At 47.4% G+C, this 17,440-nt stretch overlaps 1 protein-coding gene across 7 annotated transcripts in view; it reads left to right on the forward strand.

Moving 5' to 3' along the window:
- Window positions 1–15,976, forward strand: part of NR3C1 (nuclear receptor subfamily 3 group C member 1) — a 60,482-nt gene extending 44,506 nt beyond the window's left edge. For 4 of the 7 annotated variants that reach the window (XM_086851823.1, XM_086851822.1, XM_023936347.2 and 1 more), the window contains exons 5-9: window positions 662–940; window positions 3,403–3,547; window positions 7,771–7,901; window positions 10,766–10,923; window positions 11,759–15,976. In XM_086851823.1, coding sequence (XP_086707949.1) covers window positions 662–940; window positions 3,403–3,547; window positions 7,771–7,901; window positions 10,766–10,923; window positions 11,759–11,911 — 866 coding nt within the window. In that variant the 3' untranslated portion in view covers window positions 11,912–15,976. The remainder of the gene's footprint in view (window positions 1–661; window positions 941–3,402; window positions 3,548–7,770; window positions 7,902–10,765; window positions 10,924–11,758) is intronic. The other 3 variants (XM_086851825.1, XM_086851826.1, XM_086851827.1) reach the window with 1 other exon arrangement.
- Window positions 15,977–17,440: the final 1,464 nt, after the last annotated feature.

Below are 17,440 nucleotides of genomic sequence, written 5' to 3' on the forward strand. Positions count from 1 at the left end.
AACAGCGAGTTCCGTGTGGCCGCCTGCATCCAGGAGAGCCAGAGCCAAGCAGGAGACTCCATTAGGGACAAGATGCTAATAAAATTGTTGCTCCAACTTTTTGTAGTTTACAGTTAACATCTCTGTGTGATGTTTTATTTACTTGGCGAATGAGTTTTATGGTTTAATTACGCAGCAGTGATTTATATGCAAGAGAGCTGGCAAGAGAAAAACCTCCTCCTGCCCAGCATTTTTAAAAAAAACCCTGTTTTCCCTGGCTCGAGAGATCCAGTAACTTCTTACCCATTAAATATATTTTTTTTTCCTTTCTTTTGCCTAGTTTCTATGCTTGGTATTTAAAGGACCTTTTCAAGTGTGCAGTCCTGCAGATATTTTCAGTGGTGGGCTTGGGCCTTGTATTTTAGGGTCGGCCTTGTAAAGTGCCTGTAGACATCACCGAGCATTTTGAAGCATTGGCGTAAATGTGTCTTTTATTAAAATGTGAAGTATTATTTTCACTGTTTGGAATGACCGTGAAATTCCTGACTCACAAGCCAACGCCGTGCAGGTTCCCCTGCCCTGCTGCCAGCCGCGGTGGGAGGAGAGCGGCGTTCCCTCTGCCGTGTTTGTCTCCCTGTGCTCACTCCCATGCCCTCAGCTGTGTCTTGCCCACCCTTTGCAGCTCGGAAGACGAAGAAGAAGATCAAGGGGCTGCAGCAGGGCGGCGCGGCGGGCGCGCGCGAGGCTCCGGAGGCGGCCGGCAGCAAGAGCATCGTGCCCGCGTCGCTGCCGCAGCTGACGCCCACCCTGGTGTCCCTGCTCGAGGTCATCGAGCCCGAGGTGCTCTACTCTGGCTACGACAGCTCCCTGCCCGACTCCAGCTGGAGGATCCTCTCCACGCTCAACATGCTGGGCGGCCGCCAGGTGGTCGCTGCGGTCAAGTGGGCAAAGGCGATCCCAGGTAATGCCCAGACACGGGGAGTGCTGCCTGCAGCCTTCCTTTTCAACCTAAATCTGCCTTTCTTTCCCTTCAAAGCTGTCCACATCAAGTGTTGCTGCTTCCAGGGCTTGTTCGTGGCTCAGGTACTTCCAGAGCAGAAAAGCAGAAAAAATTGCAGATGCAAACATTTGTTTGCCACAAATTAGGTCATTTTACTCAAACACTTTGACCATTGAATATTAAAATTCTTATTTAAATGAGTGTTTGTCGTAAAAGTATGACAGAGAACTGTTTGTATTAGCTCTGTCTCCACCTCAGATTCACAGAATGCCAGGATGGTTTGGGTTGGAAGGACCCTAAAGCCCATCCAGTGCCACCCCTGCCATGGCAGGGACACCTCCCACTGTCCCAGGTGCTCCCAGCCCTGTCCAGCCTGGCCTTGGGCACTGCCGGGGATCCAGGGGCAGCCCCAGCTGCTCTGGGCAATAAACAGTTATTTCTTGGATATTTTTAGCCGTGAGGTTCTCTTGTGCAGCCCAATGTCGCTGTGCTGGCTCATCGGTCTGAGTTCCTGGATGGATCTTTCCTGACTCCCCCTCACTGTCCAGCTCCAGGGTGGAAGTCAAGGTGTGATTTTCTCTCCAGCTCTGTTCAAACTGACTCTTACCTGGGCAAACATGGAGGTTTGCTGCTATTTTGGCTCCCACCTAAAGACACGATGAGACAAGGAAAAAGTGATGTCAGATCTCAGCCTTGGATGTGACACGTGGCGACTGTCTTGGAGAGGCCAGGGCCAAGGGCTTGAGCTGAAGATGTTTGTTCCTACAGAACAAAGCCCAGTGTTTATCTCCCTCTCTCCCCTGTCAGTGCTGTTCACTACCTGTTCTCAAAAACCCTGGCAAAAACACCTCCATGACGCATAGGTTGCCCAAAAATAACATCACATAACAGGTCTGCCAAAAAAAAAAAAAGAAAAAAGCCTGATAATGAGATTTATGAGTCATAACTGTGTCTCTTTGAGCAGGGGAAATAAATTACCAGTGGGAAGGAAAGGCTGGAAAACTCAAATGCATCTATGTCCAGCAGAGATGTGACTGGAGAGATTTGTGTGGGGTCTGGTTGACAAGGTGGGACAGGTTGGACTCTGATCTTGGGGGACTTTTCCAACCTCAGTGATTCTGGCATTCTGTGTCAGGGCTGTTTGCACTGGGCACTCGTGCTGAATTAGATCAGTCTGCTCTAGGAGAGGCCCACATGCACACACTTCCTTCTGGGACAGGTTTTTGGGAGACCATCTGGTATTCCCAGATCCAGATTTAGATTCCATTTTTTTATAAAACACTTCTCTGTTCATCATCTCTGCTGAGCAGTTTTTGTAATTAGCCAAACCCTTCAGGTTAGAGCTTATGCTCTCAATGAAAATGCCAATCTTCTCTTTAATAGCTACATTCATAGAAACTATTCTTATCATTTTTATCTCCTTTCTTTTGTTTGCTGAGGTGGTTCCTCATGAGTGTTTAATTTGTATATCCTGCTCCTGGTTGTAGCCCATCAGCCATGCTGACAGCACGCCAGCATTCCTTGCCAAACCCTTTAGTTGGGATTTCAAAATAATCTTTTCCTGGGGAGGGTTTGAGCACAGATTGCAAGGTTTGACCCAGAAAGGCTGGAATCACTTTCAAACCCTTTCTTTGTATTTCAGGGGCGGTAGCTGGTCATTCCTGGTGACTCCAAAGCCAGGGCTGTGTTTAGACCCACCAAGTTTGTTACACGTTCATCCACTGGCTCTGTCTCTTGGCACAGCTTCAGGAAGCAGCTCTTTAGATGTTATGAGCTTTTTAGATGTCAGATGCTTAATAAAAATAGATAAAATCAACTTGTATTCAGGCTCTAATAATGGCTCCGTGTGGCACGATGGTTTCTTGGTGAGTGTAGGCTGGATCTGATAGGAGCTGGTGCTGCAAATCCAAAGCTGGTGGCATTTTCAGACTCTTTGAGGGACCAATTGTCAGGTTTTACTCATTTCCTCCCTGTTCAGTTGGCTCTGATCATGCTGCATGTGAGATTAGAAGCAGTGATGCTGGTAACTAATGCACTACTTACTTTGTAGGTTCAGTGTGCAGCTGTTGTTGAATAAGAGCAAAAATTGATATCAAATCCTTTATTGTCCAGCAGACTGCTCTCGTGAAAAGGAGCTAACCCTGTTGTTTTTGGAAGGCAGCCCAGTGAATTACAGTGTATGTGAACTATAATTGCTGCCTTTTGTGATGTATCTGACTGACCATCAGTTCCAGATAACCACACACATCTGTTCTGTGATCTTTTAATATTACATCCCTTTTACTCCCTGTAGTACCTATGCACTGATAACACAGCAGTTGTGCTGCTCATAACCCTGCTCCTTTTCCAAGTCACACAAATCTTCTGTCCTTTGTTGCTTTTTTACGACTGACACCATCCCCCCTCCATTTTTATTTCTCCAGGTTTCCGAAATTTGCACCTGGATGACCAAATGACCCTTCTGCAGTACTCCTGGATGTTCCTGATGGCTTTTGCTTTGGGCTGGAGATCCTACAAGCAGTCCAATGGCAACCTGCTGTGCTTTGCTCCAGACCTGATCATTAACGAGTGAGTAGGAGCTGCTGGCGCTGGGCTTTGCCTCGGGGGTGGATCCTGAGTCCTCCCAGAGATCCCACAGCAGCCTCTCCTTCCCCACTTGTTTTTTTCCAGCAGCTTGCTTAGCGTTTTTCACTAAGTCAAACGGAAGGTAATTGAGATATTAAGTGTATTTATATCCAGAAGTTTTTGTGGGAGGTGTTTGTGCTTTAACATTCCATATTGTGACTGTTCTGCACCATTCACTAGAATCATTCATATTATCAGAGCCAACACAGTCAGAGCTAAAAATATGCCTGGGATGGAGAGAAAAGTTTGGCAAATTGCATAATGTTCTGTCTGTTTAGTGTATCAAAGTGGCAGTATGGCCTTAGGAGTTTGCCAGAGCGAAACAGTTCTGGCTGATCTGATGAAATTAAGGCTGAAAAGACAAGGTTAGAGATGGAACAACCTGCCTGATTTGTGGTTTCTTGTGAACTTTCTTGTCAGCTTTCAAGCAAAGTTGAATGTGGTGGAATGTTTGAACATGTATTTTTCTTGCACCACAAATCATTTTCCTTGAATTTTTCCAGGTTTATGTTGTGCAGTAATTCTGTGCTGTAGAAGAGGGGAACAGGGAATTTGGGATTGTTGAAGTGATTGGATCTTATTCACATGTCTGTTTCCTGGTTTTGATATGAAGGCAATACCTTTAGCCTGCTTTGGCACAGTTTAATATTTTTGGTCCTATATAATTTCAAAATCAGATCTCCCAAATACTTTCTGTGTTGTAAACAAATTAATGATTGTTACATTTTCTGTGGGATCAGCGATTTATATTTCATGTTTATTTATTCCCTTGCTTTTTTTTATTGGGAATATTTATCCAGGCTTTTATAAACTGTAATCATTGCCTTATAATAATAATTTCTTTTAAAAAGGCTGAGGAGGAGATGGCAGGTGAGGGCCCATCTGTATACTTCTGTTTATTAAAGTGCCTAGAATGTGTCCCTGGAGCAGAATAGTCTCTGTGTGGTGGAATTGAAATAATTGATGTTGTCACTAAGTGCAATAATATCTAATTTGCTGTAAGTCAGAGGTCTCCTGCTGTTTTATCAGTGGGTCAAAACCACAGAGCTTCAGTGCTAGGTGTTGGAACTCTTGAAAACCCCCAGAAATGAAAGGGTAATGCTGTTACAGCAAGCAGTATTTCCCAAATTCCTTCCAGCTCCAGTTTGGTGAGTCGTAGATCAGAGTGACATTTGTTTTCAATAAAACACTGAGCTGACTGAGAGCACTGCAGTTCCTTCCAGTGAGCTACAGGCTCTCCATAAAACCCTCCGGTCGTAACTTTTTATGTCCCATCCCTCAATAAAACAGAGCCACCTCGGGGTAAAACCTGACAAACACCAAGTGAGACACGAGAGCCCTGCAGGGGAGAGCTGGGGGCTGGGGGTGGCCAGGGCAGGCAGACAAAAATAAATCCCCTTGGGTTTGGCTGATGAGCTGTGCCCATGGGGAGGGCTGGGGAGTGGTGCTGAGCTGGGCAGGGGTAAAACCCACACCCGAGCACAGAGCCACTGCCATGGCTACAGAGAGCCATGGTTAAATCCTGGTTAATTATCCTTGGGTGTGAGATGGGCTTTAGAAACCATTTATTCCATTTCTGAGACTTACCCTCGTGCTCAGAACAGTTCAGTGTCTTCAGCTTCACGAAGGGAAACTCCATCTCTGAGGGGTCTCCAGGACTTGGTGGTTCCGTTGGACAGAACTACAGTTACTGATTTCTTTATGGGATTAATTAGACTTTCTTTAGCCTCATGTAGCTGCTCAAGTATCTGAGCAACATCAGTCCTTCATGCATTTATCCTTGTGCCAGCCCTGTCCAGTGTGTTCCTGTGTATTTACTGCTACTTACAGGGAGTAACAACATCCAGGAGCTCGTAGTCTGTGGTGGGAAAGAGGATTAAATTCTCTTCTTATGTCTTAAACTGCCATACTAGTCATTTGCTCAGTCTTCTCCTAAAAATGGAATATTTATTGAATATTCCACTTTTATGTCTGTACTCCTAGAATTTATTTATTTTTTATGGAGGTATGTCTATACTAGCTGGCAATTTTATATATGTTATACGTGTTTTTATACACACACACACATGAAACTTGATTCAAACTGTTGAAAAGTTTGGCAGCTGAATAAATCTTAGGCTTTAGGCCATTATTTAGTACTTGGAAAGGGTTTAAACCTGTGATTTTGCAGTATTGTATAACTGTTTCCCCAGTCTGTGATTGAAAACATGCCCTGCTGGAACTGGCCCTGGTTCTGTCTCAGCTTTCGTCCCCTGGGTATGACACAGGGTGCCCGAAATTACAGTGAGCAGAGTGACGATGCACAGTTGTGTTCATGGAGTAGCAGATGCCATTTCATTGCTGTCCAGCTTGAGGCAGAGTTCCTGGAAGTCCTGGGCCCCGGGGTTTTGCCTCTGGTTCCTTGCTCGTCACTGGAGCTCCTTGCAGAGAGGAGTGAGGTCATGCGTTTGTGCTGCTGATGTCCCATGCTGTGCAGGGTGCCTGTGCTGCTGGGTTTGAACAGCAAAACAAGTGCTGGCACTTCTGAGAGCACTGTTTAGTCAGTCCCCTTATTCCCCACATTTTTTCCCCAACATTCTTTTGTAGCTCCTTGTGTGGATTCGATGCCATCTGGTTTTCAGAACAGCAGCATCTTGTTTCCTGGGGTTTGGTGCTGTGCAGCTCTGCTGAACCCAGTGACTGAGAGCCATGCAAACCCTGCCGTGCTTCCCTCGCCCCTGTGTCCCTCCTGAGTCCATCCTGTGTCCCTCCTGTGTCCATCCTGTGTCCCTCCTATTATATCCATACTGCATCCATCCTGTGCCCGTCCTGTGCCCATCCTGTGTCCCTCCTATTATATCCATCCTGTGTCCATCCTGTGTCCATTCTGTGTCCATCCTGTGTCCATGCTATTATATCCATCCTGTGTCCATCCTGTGCCCGTCCTGTGCCCATCCTGTGTCCATGCTATTATATCCATCCTGTGTCCATCCTGTGTCCATTCTGTGTCCATTCTGTGCCCATCCTGTGCCCATCCTGTGCCCATCCCCATGCCCCAGGTGCTGCCAGGCCTGGGCTGGGACACAGGGGTGGGTGTTTTAGGGGTCGAGGAGGGGGCCAGGGTGGAGCAGCCTGTTCAGTGGCAGTTCAGCTGAGAAGGCAGATGTATGGTGTGTTTCCATGAGCTGAGTGTAGCAGCCCAGGAGGTGTTACACTGCTCTGTGTGTGGGGCTGGTGAGTTCCCTGTGCAGAGGGGAGATCCTGAGCAGGCAGAGCCCTGAGCCCTGCCCTTGTCCTGGTCTGTGTCCCCAGAACAGCTCCTGTGCCAGCTGAGATCATCTGATGTGCCCTGGCCAGGATGGGCCTGGCTGGGAGCCGTTCCCGGAGCTGTGCCAGCACTGGGACGAGGTGAATCAGCCTCCCTGTGCCCTGACACGGGGCACGGGGCAGAGCTGTCCTGGCTGAGCACAGGGCTGGGGCTGCTCCCCTGTTCTGGGAACTCCAGCTTGTGTGGCCTCAGCACTGCCCCAAAGCTCTGTGTCTTCTCTGGATCCTCAGCCGTGTGGACGCGGTTCCGTTCCCAGCAGGCAGAAACAAACGACAGGCTGACCCCTTTTATAAAGTTTATTTTAACCTTCTGCCCAGAAACAGGCACAGTTTTACATGAGGAAAGCTGCTGAGCCCTGGCAGAGAATGGGTTTAAATAACTTAATTTAAAATATGTGAGATGCCCTTTGGTACAGCCCAGAGGGGCCAGGACAGTGTTTGCCAAGTGATGGCTTTGTGTCAAGTGCCCTGAGAAACATCCCACAGCCCAGCATTGCACTTACTGCTGTTCCATGCAGAATCACCTCGTGTGCACTTTGCTGCTCCTTGCTGCAGGAGTCCAGAGGTGAGGCCGGGGTGTCTGGGCTGCTGTCAGTGCCCACAGCTGGAGCTGTAGGTGTGGGGCAGTGCTGCTGAGAGCAGAGCTTGCTGCTGAGTCCTTGGTGCAGACCTTTTGTGAAGGCACTGGGGCTCAGGATGCCTCAGTGCTCATCCTCAGGGCCAGAGTTTGGCACCAAGGCAGTGAGATCCTCAGCGGTGCCACGGCTCACATACAGCTCCTCCTCTGCAGCACAGAAAAACACATCCACAACGTGCAGATAGCCAGACATTTCACTCACTCCTGTGCTTTTATTCCTCAGGCAGAGGATGAATCTCCCATGTATGTATGAACAATGCAAACACATGCTCATGGTGGCCCGAGAGCTGTCCCGGCTCCAAGTCTCCTACGAGGAGTATCTCTGCATGAAGACATTGCTTCTCCTCTCTACAAGTAGGTGAACAGCTCAATACCAAGCTTTTTGCTTCTGCAGAAGTATGTGGTGGATTTGCAATAGATTTTGTGAGATGGATTTGTACAATATGCTGCTACATGCTGGTTTTTATCTTTAGGTAGGATGTGCTGGGGTTAAACAAGTCACAGCTTAGTAAATTCTGTCTGTGCTGCGTGAGACTTCAAAGTGCAGTGTCAGAAAGAGTCCCTTTAGAATATGCAGAAGTAAACTGAGACAACAGAACTAATACAAGTGATTATGTGTAAATACCTTTCACAGTGTTACTTTTCCCCTCTGCTGATTTCTCTGGTCACCAGTGGCTTTGTTCTGCTGGAGCTGGAGCTCCCGGGGATCTGAGCTCAGCCCAGGCTGGGCTGCAATCCAGGGGCACAGTGAGTGAGTGTGAGTGTGAGTGAGTATGAGTGTGTGTGACTGTGTGTGAGTGTGTGTGTGACTGTGTGTGTGTGTGACTGTGTGTGAGTGTGTGTGCGAGTGTGTGTGTGTGTGTGTGTGTGTGTGAGACTGTGTGTGAGTGTGACTGTGTGTGTGTGTGACTGTGTGTGAGTGTGTGTGAGTGTGTGTGACTGTGTGTGAGTGTGTGTGAGTGTGCTGGGGTGGCTGTGAGCGGGGCACCTCGCTCCAGCACAGCCTCTGTGTCCTGGGAATTCCCATCCTGTCCCATCCCACGGCCACAGGATCCCGAGGGAGCTGCCTCGGGCAGGGCTGACGTGTTCCTGCTCCTGCCTGGCACGAGGGCCTCGCTTCAGAGCAGTGACAGAGGTGCCAGTGTGTTTGAAGGGTTGCAAGAGCAGCAGAGCTAGTGAAGATTTGTCAATGTACTTCTGTAATTCTGCACCATCCTCGTCAGGTGCTTTGGCTTGGAAGGACCCTGAAATGTGATAAAAAGTAAATATTATTAAGTTTATTACATTGAGGGTGTAAAAATTCCTTATCTTTAATTTTTTCAGTGAATAATAGCATTGATTCTTACACAGAAATGAGAATTTGTTCACCTTGGGCTTTTTGCAGATAGGAGCAGGAGGGTTGGGAACCCCAGCACTGCTCACGTGTCAGGGCAGGGGGTGATGGTGTGGGCAGGGCAGTGTGAGGGTGCCATGGCCAGTGCCCCCCAGCCTGGCAGTGCCCAGCACTGCCTCACTGCCAAGCCCAGAACTGGGACAAGGGCTCTTTTCAGAGGAAACTTTCAGCCTCTCATGGCCGTGGGCTTTGTAGGAACTTAAAACTTCCCTGAAATTGCAGATTTCAAACAGTTCCTGTTTGATTCTGAAATCTCTCCCAAAAATTCCTCAAGTGTTTTGGGTGTGGTGTAGGCCAACTTTCCTCACAGGAGCTGGAAATTTCCATGGAGAAATTTCCATGGCAGAAGTGGTGAGGAGGCAGCTCTGGCAGGATTCAGCTCCTCCAGAGCTGGCACTGCCCGAGGCCTCTCCACTCGATTTCCAGTGGGAGACAATTCATCTTCATTTTGTTAAGCACATACATTGTGAGAGTGTATCATCAGGGAACTTCTGCAATTGAATAGCTGAGATTTCTATAGCTCTTTAATCCACAACTTGACAATTTGAATTTGTTTATTGTGTTTCTGTGTTAAGTTTTCCAAGAGAAGATGAGGAGGAGGAGTGAAGCAGGAATCCCACACAGGTCTAGACTTGTAGCTCACACACAGACATAGCTCAGAGACCTTTTCCACGTGAAGTATTGAAACGATTGGCAGGTTTCATCTCCTGTGTAGGCAAAACAGATGGGAGACTTCATTCCAGAGTCTGTCAGATGCTGACAGTGCAGGGAAGGTTGGATTTCCTAAGGAAGGGAATGTGCTCTATGGCCTCTATCCTCCTGTTGTGCTTTTGGTCACCTTGGTCTCAGCTCTTTCTCTCCTTTGTCTTCAACTCCTTCACTTCCCCGAGGTGATCAGAGGCCTCTGAGGAAGCAGCTGAAGGAGTCCTCGTGCTCCATTTGCCCAGGTTGGTCCTTGGCCTTTGGAATGACCATCCCCACAGGAGGCACAGGGACTTCACCTGGACTGGAATCCCCAGCTCTTGGGCTGCTGTCCCCAGCGCTGTCTCCATGTGCCATGGCTGTCCCAGAGGAGCTGTGTCCATGCCCAGATTCCCCATGGCTGCTGCAGTCTGTTTGCCTTGCCTGGAGCTGTTACTTGATCCATGTCAGGAGGCTCAGAACCAGATGATCTTTCAAGGTCCTTTCCAAGCCAAGCCATCCTGTGACCCTGCCCTTGCTCTTCCCTGGGCACGCAGAGGTTTTATGGAACCTTCCTAATGTCACATTTCCCTGGAGCTGGAGCGCACAGGAGCTCCAGCCCTGGTGGTTCTCCATCAAGCTGCTTCCAGAGCTGGGTGTTGTTGCCTCTGTGGTCCAGTTCCCTTCCTGCTGTTTTTTGGTGGGATACCTTTGGAGGCTTTTATTTTTTATTTTCAGCAGGCCTGTGCTTTGTGTTTGGCTGGTCACTGTCCCATCCTGCTCTCTCCTTCTCTCTCTGCTGTCACTTCAGTCAGTCCAGGCCCTTTTTCTTTCACTCATTTTCACAGAATCACAGAATAGTTTGAGTTGGAAGGGACCTTAAAGCTCACCTCATTCCACCCTGGCCTTAAACACATCCAGGGATCCAGGGACAGCCACAGCTTCTCTGGACAGCCTCTGCCAGGGCCTCCCCACCCTCACATGGAAGAATTCCATATTTTAGCCTAAATTTCCCCTCTCGCTCCTTGTCCTATCACTGCAGCTCCTGATGAAGATTCCCTCTGTGTGTAACTAATGTAAGAGAACTCAGAGCGTGTGACAGTTGGGTTTTGCAGTGTTGTGAGGGTTGGTGTCCATGTTGCAGTTCCCAAGGAAGGCCTGAAGAGCCAGTCCCTGTTTGAGGAGATCCGCATGACGTACATCAAGGAGCTGGGCAAGGCCATCGTCAAGAGGGAAGGGAACTCCAGCCAGAACTGGCAGCGATTTTATCAACTGACTAAACTGCTGGACTCTATGCATGATGTAAGTCCTGACAGGAATGCTGCAGGCATTCCAGAGAAATACGTGTGGGGCGGGGACAGCGAGCTCCTCCAGCTCTCTTCATTTAAAGGGACAGATATTGGGGAGGAGGAGGAGGTCGTGCTCCTCTGCTGCCTCACAAAAGGCAAATTGACAGCCCTGAACATGGTCCTCTCAGGCTGCCTCTGCAGCACAACCCACAGCAATTAATTGTATCATTAATCTCATTTTCAGTCTCTCCAGTTGTGAAAAATTACATTGCTTTAAAAAGGAGGAGCTCAGGAACTGTAACTGACTTTGCAGTAGAAGCAGAAATGTGATGTTTAAAAGCAGTCTTATCTCAGAGGCCAAGAAGGAAAGAATTTATGGAATAGCTTGAAATTCCATTAAAACAATGCCTCAGCACTATGTGTGGTGGTAGCAGTGATCTAATTTTGAAGGAATTTCCAATTCAGACTGTCTCCTTTGGCAGTTTAATTCCAATTACACATGTAGCACAAAGCAGTGTTTAAGACAAGGGTAACTTTGAGACCTCAAAATTACTGGTTTTTTCTTGTTCCTGTACCAAGCACCTGGAACAATCTCATTTAGCTTATCCATGTGTGTGTTATTTATCTGCTGGAATGGGAATTGGTACCGAATCTCCTCAGTGTTTGTAAAGCCTTGCACAGTCTGGTTTCTATCAGAGTGCCATGGACAATTAATTAACAAACTAAATGAGGATTCCTGTGCACGTCTTGCCCAAGCCCCATCCTGTGGGCTGGAGTTGGGGAGGAGGGAGGTGAATGTTCTCTGAACATCTTCATGTGCAAGTAATTCTTTGTCTTGTCACTCGTAGGTGGTTGAAAATCTTCTGAGCTTTTGCTTCCAGACATTTTTGGATAAATCCATGAGTATTGAGTTCCCAGAAATGTTGGCAGAAATCATCAGCAATCAGATACCAAAATATTCCAATGGAAATATCAAGAAGCTCTTGTTTCATCAGAAGTGACTGCCTTAACACAAAGGGTTGCCTTAAGAAACCGTCACACGATAGCTTTGTTTTGTAAAGAGAAAACCTACAGAACTTGTTCCTTTTGTCCTCGCAGGTGTTTCTTTTGTAATTATGCACTACATGTGGTTTACAGAGGGCCAAGAGTTAGGCTGGAGAAGCAGCGGATTTCTCGCCTTTGGGAAAGAATTGGGGAGAAAGGAAAGGAAAAGATCTGGGTTTTGGCAGAAATTTTCTCTCTCCCCTCGTGCACCATCCCTGGATGCATCAAACCACCAGTGACAAGCTCTGAGGCTGTTATGAACATTCTGCTAATTAATTAATTAATTGCTGCAGTTGGCTGAAGACAATTTTTTAGGCTTTTTTTTTTCTTTTTTTTTTTCTTTTTTTTTTTTTATTTTAGTAAAGTGTTTTGGATTTTTTTTTTTTTTTTAAAGTTAAGGTAGTATTTTGGTTTATGCATGTAACCTGAAGAAAGTTTACAAGTGTATATCAGAAAAGGGAAGTTGTGCCTTTTATAGCTATTACTGTCTGGTTTTAGCAATTTCCTTTAACTTTATATACCGTGAACTCGGCTTGTTCATTTTTTCTTACATAATTTTTTTGTAATACTTCAAGATGCCTATTGTACAGCTGGTTTTTTAAGGTGGGGCAGCTCGTAGCTTTCCTAAACGACCTCTAGACAGTAAATACTCGAGTAGATTCATGTGAAAACTGGGTTGGGCTTTTCTAACCTAATGCTTTCAACTGGCAAAGTGGCCATGAAAATTGGGCTTTTTCTAAGGGCCAGGGTGGGTGGGAGAACACTCTCAAATCTCATTTCAGTAGATCCGGATGAAACAAATCCTTTTGGTACATTGCAAAAGTGTTGGATATGCAGATTCATAGAAAATTAACCCAGTTCTAACTGGATGTAAATGAGCAGGTTATTTTATATATTGAAAAAAAAAAAGAAGCCTGATTTTTGCATATGATGCAACAGCCATAACGCAAAGAGTCACGGGCTGCATTGATGCCAAGAAGATCAGTCCTGACTTCCCATCAGGAAATTTTCAGGAAAATATGCATAGCTTCAGAAAAGTTTACTTCTGTGTGGAGAAACTCCGTTTTCCATACACCTAAAGCTGTCATCACACAAGTATTTCTGGAGACCCCACGGACAGGGGGAGGACATGTGAGTGCACCCGGGGACTGGGGTTGTTCTCCTGTAGGATTCCAGAATCCTCCTCTCCGGGGACTTGTCCACGCGGCTGGGACTGGATCTCCCAGCTCCAAACTCGCCTGGTTAGAGACCCAATTCCACATCTGCACCCTTCACTGACTGCTCCATCCTCTTTCCTGGAGAGCAGGAGAGCTCCGCTACTGAGTTCGTGGTCTTAGAGTTGTTCGTCAAACTTTCTGTCTTTGTAAGGCTGCAGCCCTTCACATTGAATTCCTGGCGTGCCATAAATTCCCATAGGCCTTGTGGATTTCTCCTTGTTGCCATTGATGAGGATATTTTCGACATTTAGAAGCTGTAGTAGCCTTTTCTACGTGCACCTTAACAATTTTCTGTATCTCAAAACTGAAATATTTACTATGCCACTCTAAAATTTGATTTTTACTCAAAGTGGCCAGATCGTTTGTGTAATAGAAATGAGAAAGATCATCTGAGAAAATACAAAACCTAATATATTTTTATATTTAGTTATAGTTTCAAGTATGTATAATCGGTATATTCGCTGATCCAAGAAAAAAAAAAGGGAAGGGCTACTGCAGCTTTAAAAGCAATTTATTAAATGATTGTAAAATAGCTTGTATAGTGTATAATAAGGATGATTTTTAGATGACAGATTGCTTTATCATGATACATGTAATTATATTTTTTGTAGGGGTCACAGATACTGAGTGGAAACCGCCGCGTGTGGTTTGGCCGGAGGCAGCCCCGGGGCTGTCGGTGTCGGTGTCCAAAGAGGTGTTCTGTTCCCAGGGGGGAAACCTGTGCTCCGTGGGTGTGTGTAGGCTTGGGTTGTGTCTATCGAATCACTGTGTAAAATTCCCCTTGGTTTGGGGTGGGATACTCCTATCTGTATGGTCGGGAGCCGCTGCAAAACCCGGCGCAGCTCTGACGGGGGCTCAGGCACAGCCTCCCTCCCACAGCAAAAACAGCTTAGAAATTGGGCAATAATCCACATCCAGGTGCCAGCAATATGTAAATACAGAGCGTGGGGTGTTCACAGCACATTTCTACATTGAGCAGACCTTGGTTTCCAAATGAAATAGGAAACTCAATTCTCATCCTTTCTTAAAGCTCTTTTTGAATGTTATACCTATTAAAAAAGATCCTATATTCAGTACTTTGGAGTAAAATAGCATCTTTAATAAAAGAAAATAATCGCTCTCGTCTTTGATCTGTAAGGAATATGTACATTTTGTAATAGGTAAAGGTCAGGATTTTAATTCCAACTTCCAGCCCAAGTCATTGGGAATCCTCCCGCGCCCGTTTGCGATACAGATAGGAGTTTGTGGGGTTGGGGGGGCTCTTGGGGTAGGGGAAGTGTGCTCTTACTTTGGAGAATGTTTTATAAACTTGCATCCCCAGAGCCCTCATTGGGAGCCTGGGGACAGCGTGTGCGGGTCGGGGTGCAGGGACCCCAAATTGTCATTTTTGCCAGCAAAAGCAACTGCAGCGAGCTCCAGCAGACGGTGGAGCCGGGCTTGGAACCGGATGAGCTTTGAGATCCCTTCCAACCCAAATTCTGGGGTCCTGCGATCCCCCCGTGAGAGAACCGCTCACAGAGGAGGAGAGGCTCTCTGCCCCTTGTGTCTGTTTGCCTGTATATTCATTTTCAGTCTCTGGATTTAAGGAGAAACAAAGGAAACTGTGATGTTAGAGGAAGAATCGTCCTGTACATGCCGTTCAGTTCGAACCTCACCAGTGAGACTCCGTAGTGCTGTAGCCAGCAGTGAGAAGTCCGTGTCCTGTTATCCGTGGTCCGTGTAGCAGTGGGGAGTCCCTGCACTCTGGATAAAGCAGGGAGAATTCGGCCCTTCAGTGCCTTATCACAAAGTGCACGGATCCACCCGCGCGGCGGGGGCAGCTCAGGATCGCAATGGCCTTAGGGGGACAGCGGGACGGGGACACGGGGACACGGGGAGGGCGGGGGGCTGGGGACCGCTGCCAATCCACGCCGAAAAGTGACCTCGCCATTTCCACAGGAAAAGGTAGGGAAGGAGGAAGTGCCTGGATGAACGTGGGCTGTGGGAAACATCCTGCAGCCCAACTTCAGAGAGGGAGGACTTCAGGGACATGAGTAGAGTGAGATTTTATAAAGATTGTATTAATGTATCCCTGCAAGTGTTCAAGGCCTGCTTGGACGGGGCTCGGAGCAGCCTGGTCCGCTGGAAGGGGGGAAGAGATGGGCTTTAGGGTCCCTTCCAGCCCAGTCCAGTCCAGTGTGGGATCCCATCTCCACGGACCAGGCACGCTCTGCCCTTAGCCCAGGCTGCAGCCAGGGCTTGCTGAGCCATCGATGTTTCATAGGAACCAAATTTTCCGTGAAGGTCGAGGGCCTCTCCAGCCAGAGGCCTCGTGTCCGAGGGAAGGCTGTGAGCGTGTGGGAACGCCCCACCTCCAACCCCCTGCCCACAGCAGAGATGGGTCATTACTCTATTTTGTATATTAAACAAAAAGATATATACTGGGGACAAATCCTATATCATACCAGTGTATGGCATTATTAAAAAAAAAAAAAAAATCATTATTTTTATCACAGCAATTTTAAACAGCATTAAAAAAAATAAAAATTAAACCAGTGACTCCTGTTTAAAAATAAAAGTTGTAGTTTTTTATTCATGCTGAATAATTCTGTAGTAACAAGTCTGTAGTTTTCACCTACTCAGTGAAATGTTGGACTGTAAAAGCTTGTGTGGAATTGTTGAACATTTATTTTTTCATTTAAATTTGCTGTTCTGGTAATACAAAGCCACACATCTGTACAGAAGTTGCAGTAAATGTGAGCCATTTACAGCAATGCCGAATAATGGACAGAAACCATATAATAAAATTCTGCTTTTTTCATTAAATGGCTCCAAAATGCTTTTGTGGAGTTTTTGTCCTGGAGAGGGTTGGGTCTGACATGGCAGGGGAGGGACTCTGAGAGTTTGAGGTCCCTTCCAACCTCAATCCCTCTTTAATTCTGTGATTTTAAATGTATTTTGTCCCTGCAGGGGTTCCCGACTGTCTGATACTCATCAGAAGGTGATAAAAGCTCCCTCCCAAGGCAGGTGCCAGGTGCCAAACATCAGTGATAGAAATGAAATGGACTGGAAAGCCTTGGGGCCCCAGGTGAGGGTTGGGACAGAGGTGCTGGGCAGGGGATGGGTGGTGGGGGCTGAGCTGCCCTGGGCTCCTGTGCACAGACAGAAACCAGGAAAAAGGGAAAAGGAAAACCAGCAGTGCTGAAAGGAGCCTCTCCCTGGCTGTGAAGATGCTGCACTTGGGTTCACAAAGTCTCAGCCCCAGAACAGAGGATGCTCCATGGAGCTCCTTCCCTGCCAGTGGCCGTCGGAGTTTTCGGCGTTTCCAATCCCTCAGTCACCAAAACCACCTCAGCCTCCCCCCCGAGCCACAGAGCGAGGCGTGCTGCAATAAAATCTCATTTAACTGCAGCAGAAAAGGCCGAGCTCCCAGCAGGGAATGATTTCTTTGAATTGCTTGCAATTAAAACAAAGCTTACATAAATTTCCCCTCGGTAATTCCCAAGCTGGATGGCTGCGGATGGGGGGGTCAGAGGCAAGACAAGGATGGGATTTACGATAACCACGTTTATTCAGGCAACAGCTATGGAGAGCTGCTGTAAGGAGAGCCATCAGACACTCAGAGAAAGCTGCTCAGTGGCTCATGGGCTCGTGGTGAGTGCAGCAAGTCCTCAGTGTGGTCACATCCCAGCCAGAATCCCTTTGTCCCATTCTATTTACAAAAGCATTGATGTTGATACCAGAAACATCTGTGGCCCAGGATCTGATTCCTTGCAGGGTTTCTGCCCTTCCCTCTGCCCCCTCCCGTGCTCCACAGCCCTGGGGTGGGCTGGGGCACATCTGCTGCCCTCCCTCACCTGCCACCTTGCTTTGCTGGTATTTGCTTTCCCGGGCTCTGTCCTCAGCTTCCAAGGAACTCGGGTGAAGCCCAGCATGTGATTGCAATTTGTGATCTCTGTTGTGTTCACATTATCCCAGTAAAATGATGGCATTTCAGACTGGTTATGAAAAGATGCCATTAAATGCCATTTTTACAGTTCTGACATTTGTGATTTGAGCTGTGGAGTTGGTGTTTGCCCCCAGGATGGTCCCCAGTGGGCTGACTTGTCCCTGGCCATGTCCCCTGTGCAGTGTGAGCTCGTGTCGAGCTCTGGGCACACAGAGCTGTGCCACATCAGGCACAAATTCTGGGCTTTTACAGAATAAAAGACTCCTAGGCTGTGTCTTAGTGTTACCCCAAAGGGGCTCCCAGATGCTCTCAGTGCTCCTGCCAAGCTCCTGCCAGGGTCC

Source organism: Cyanistes caeruleus, chromosome 15 (genome assembly GCF_971803275.1).
Source record: "Cyanistes caeruleus chromosome 15, bCyaCae1.hap1.1, whole genome shotgun sequence".
Classification (NCBI taxonomy): domain Eukaryota; kingdom Metazoa; phylum Chordata; class Aves; order Passeriformes; family Paridae; genus Cyanistes; species Cyanistes caeruleus.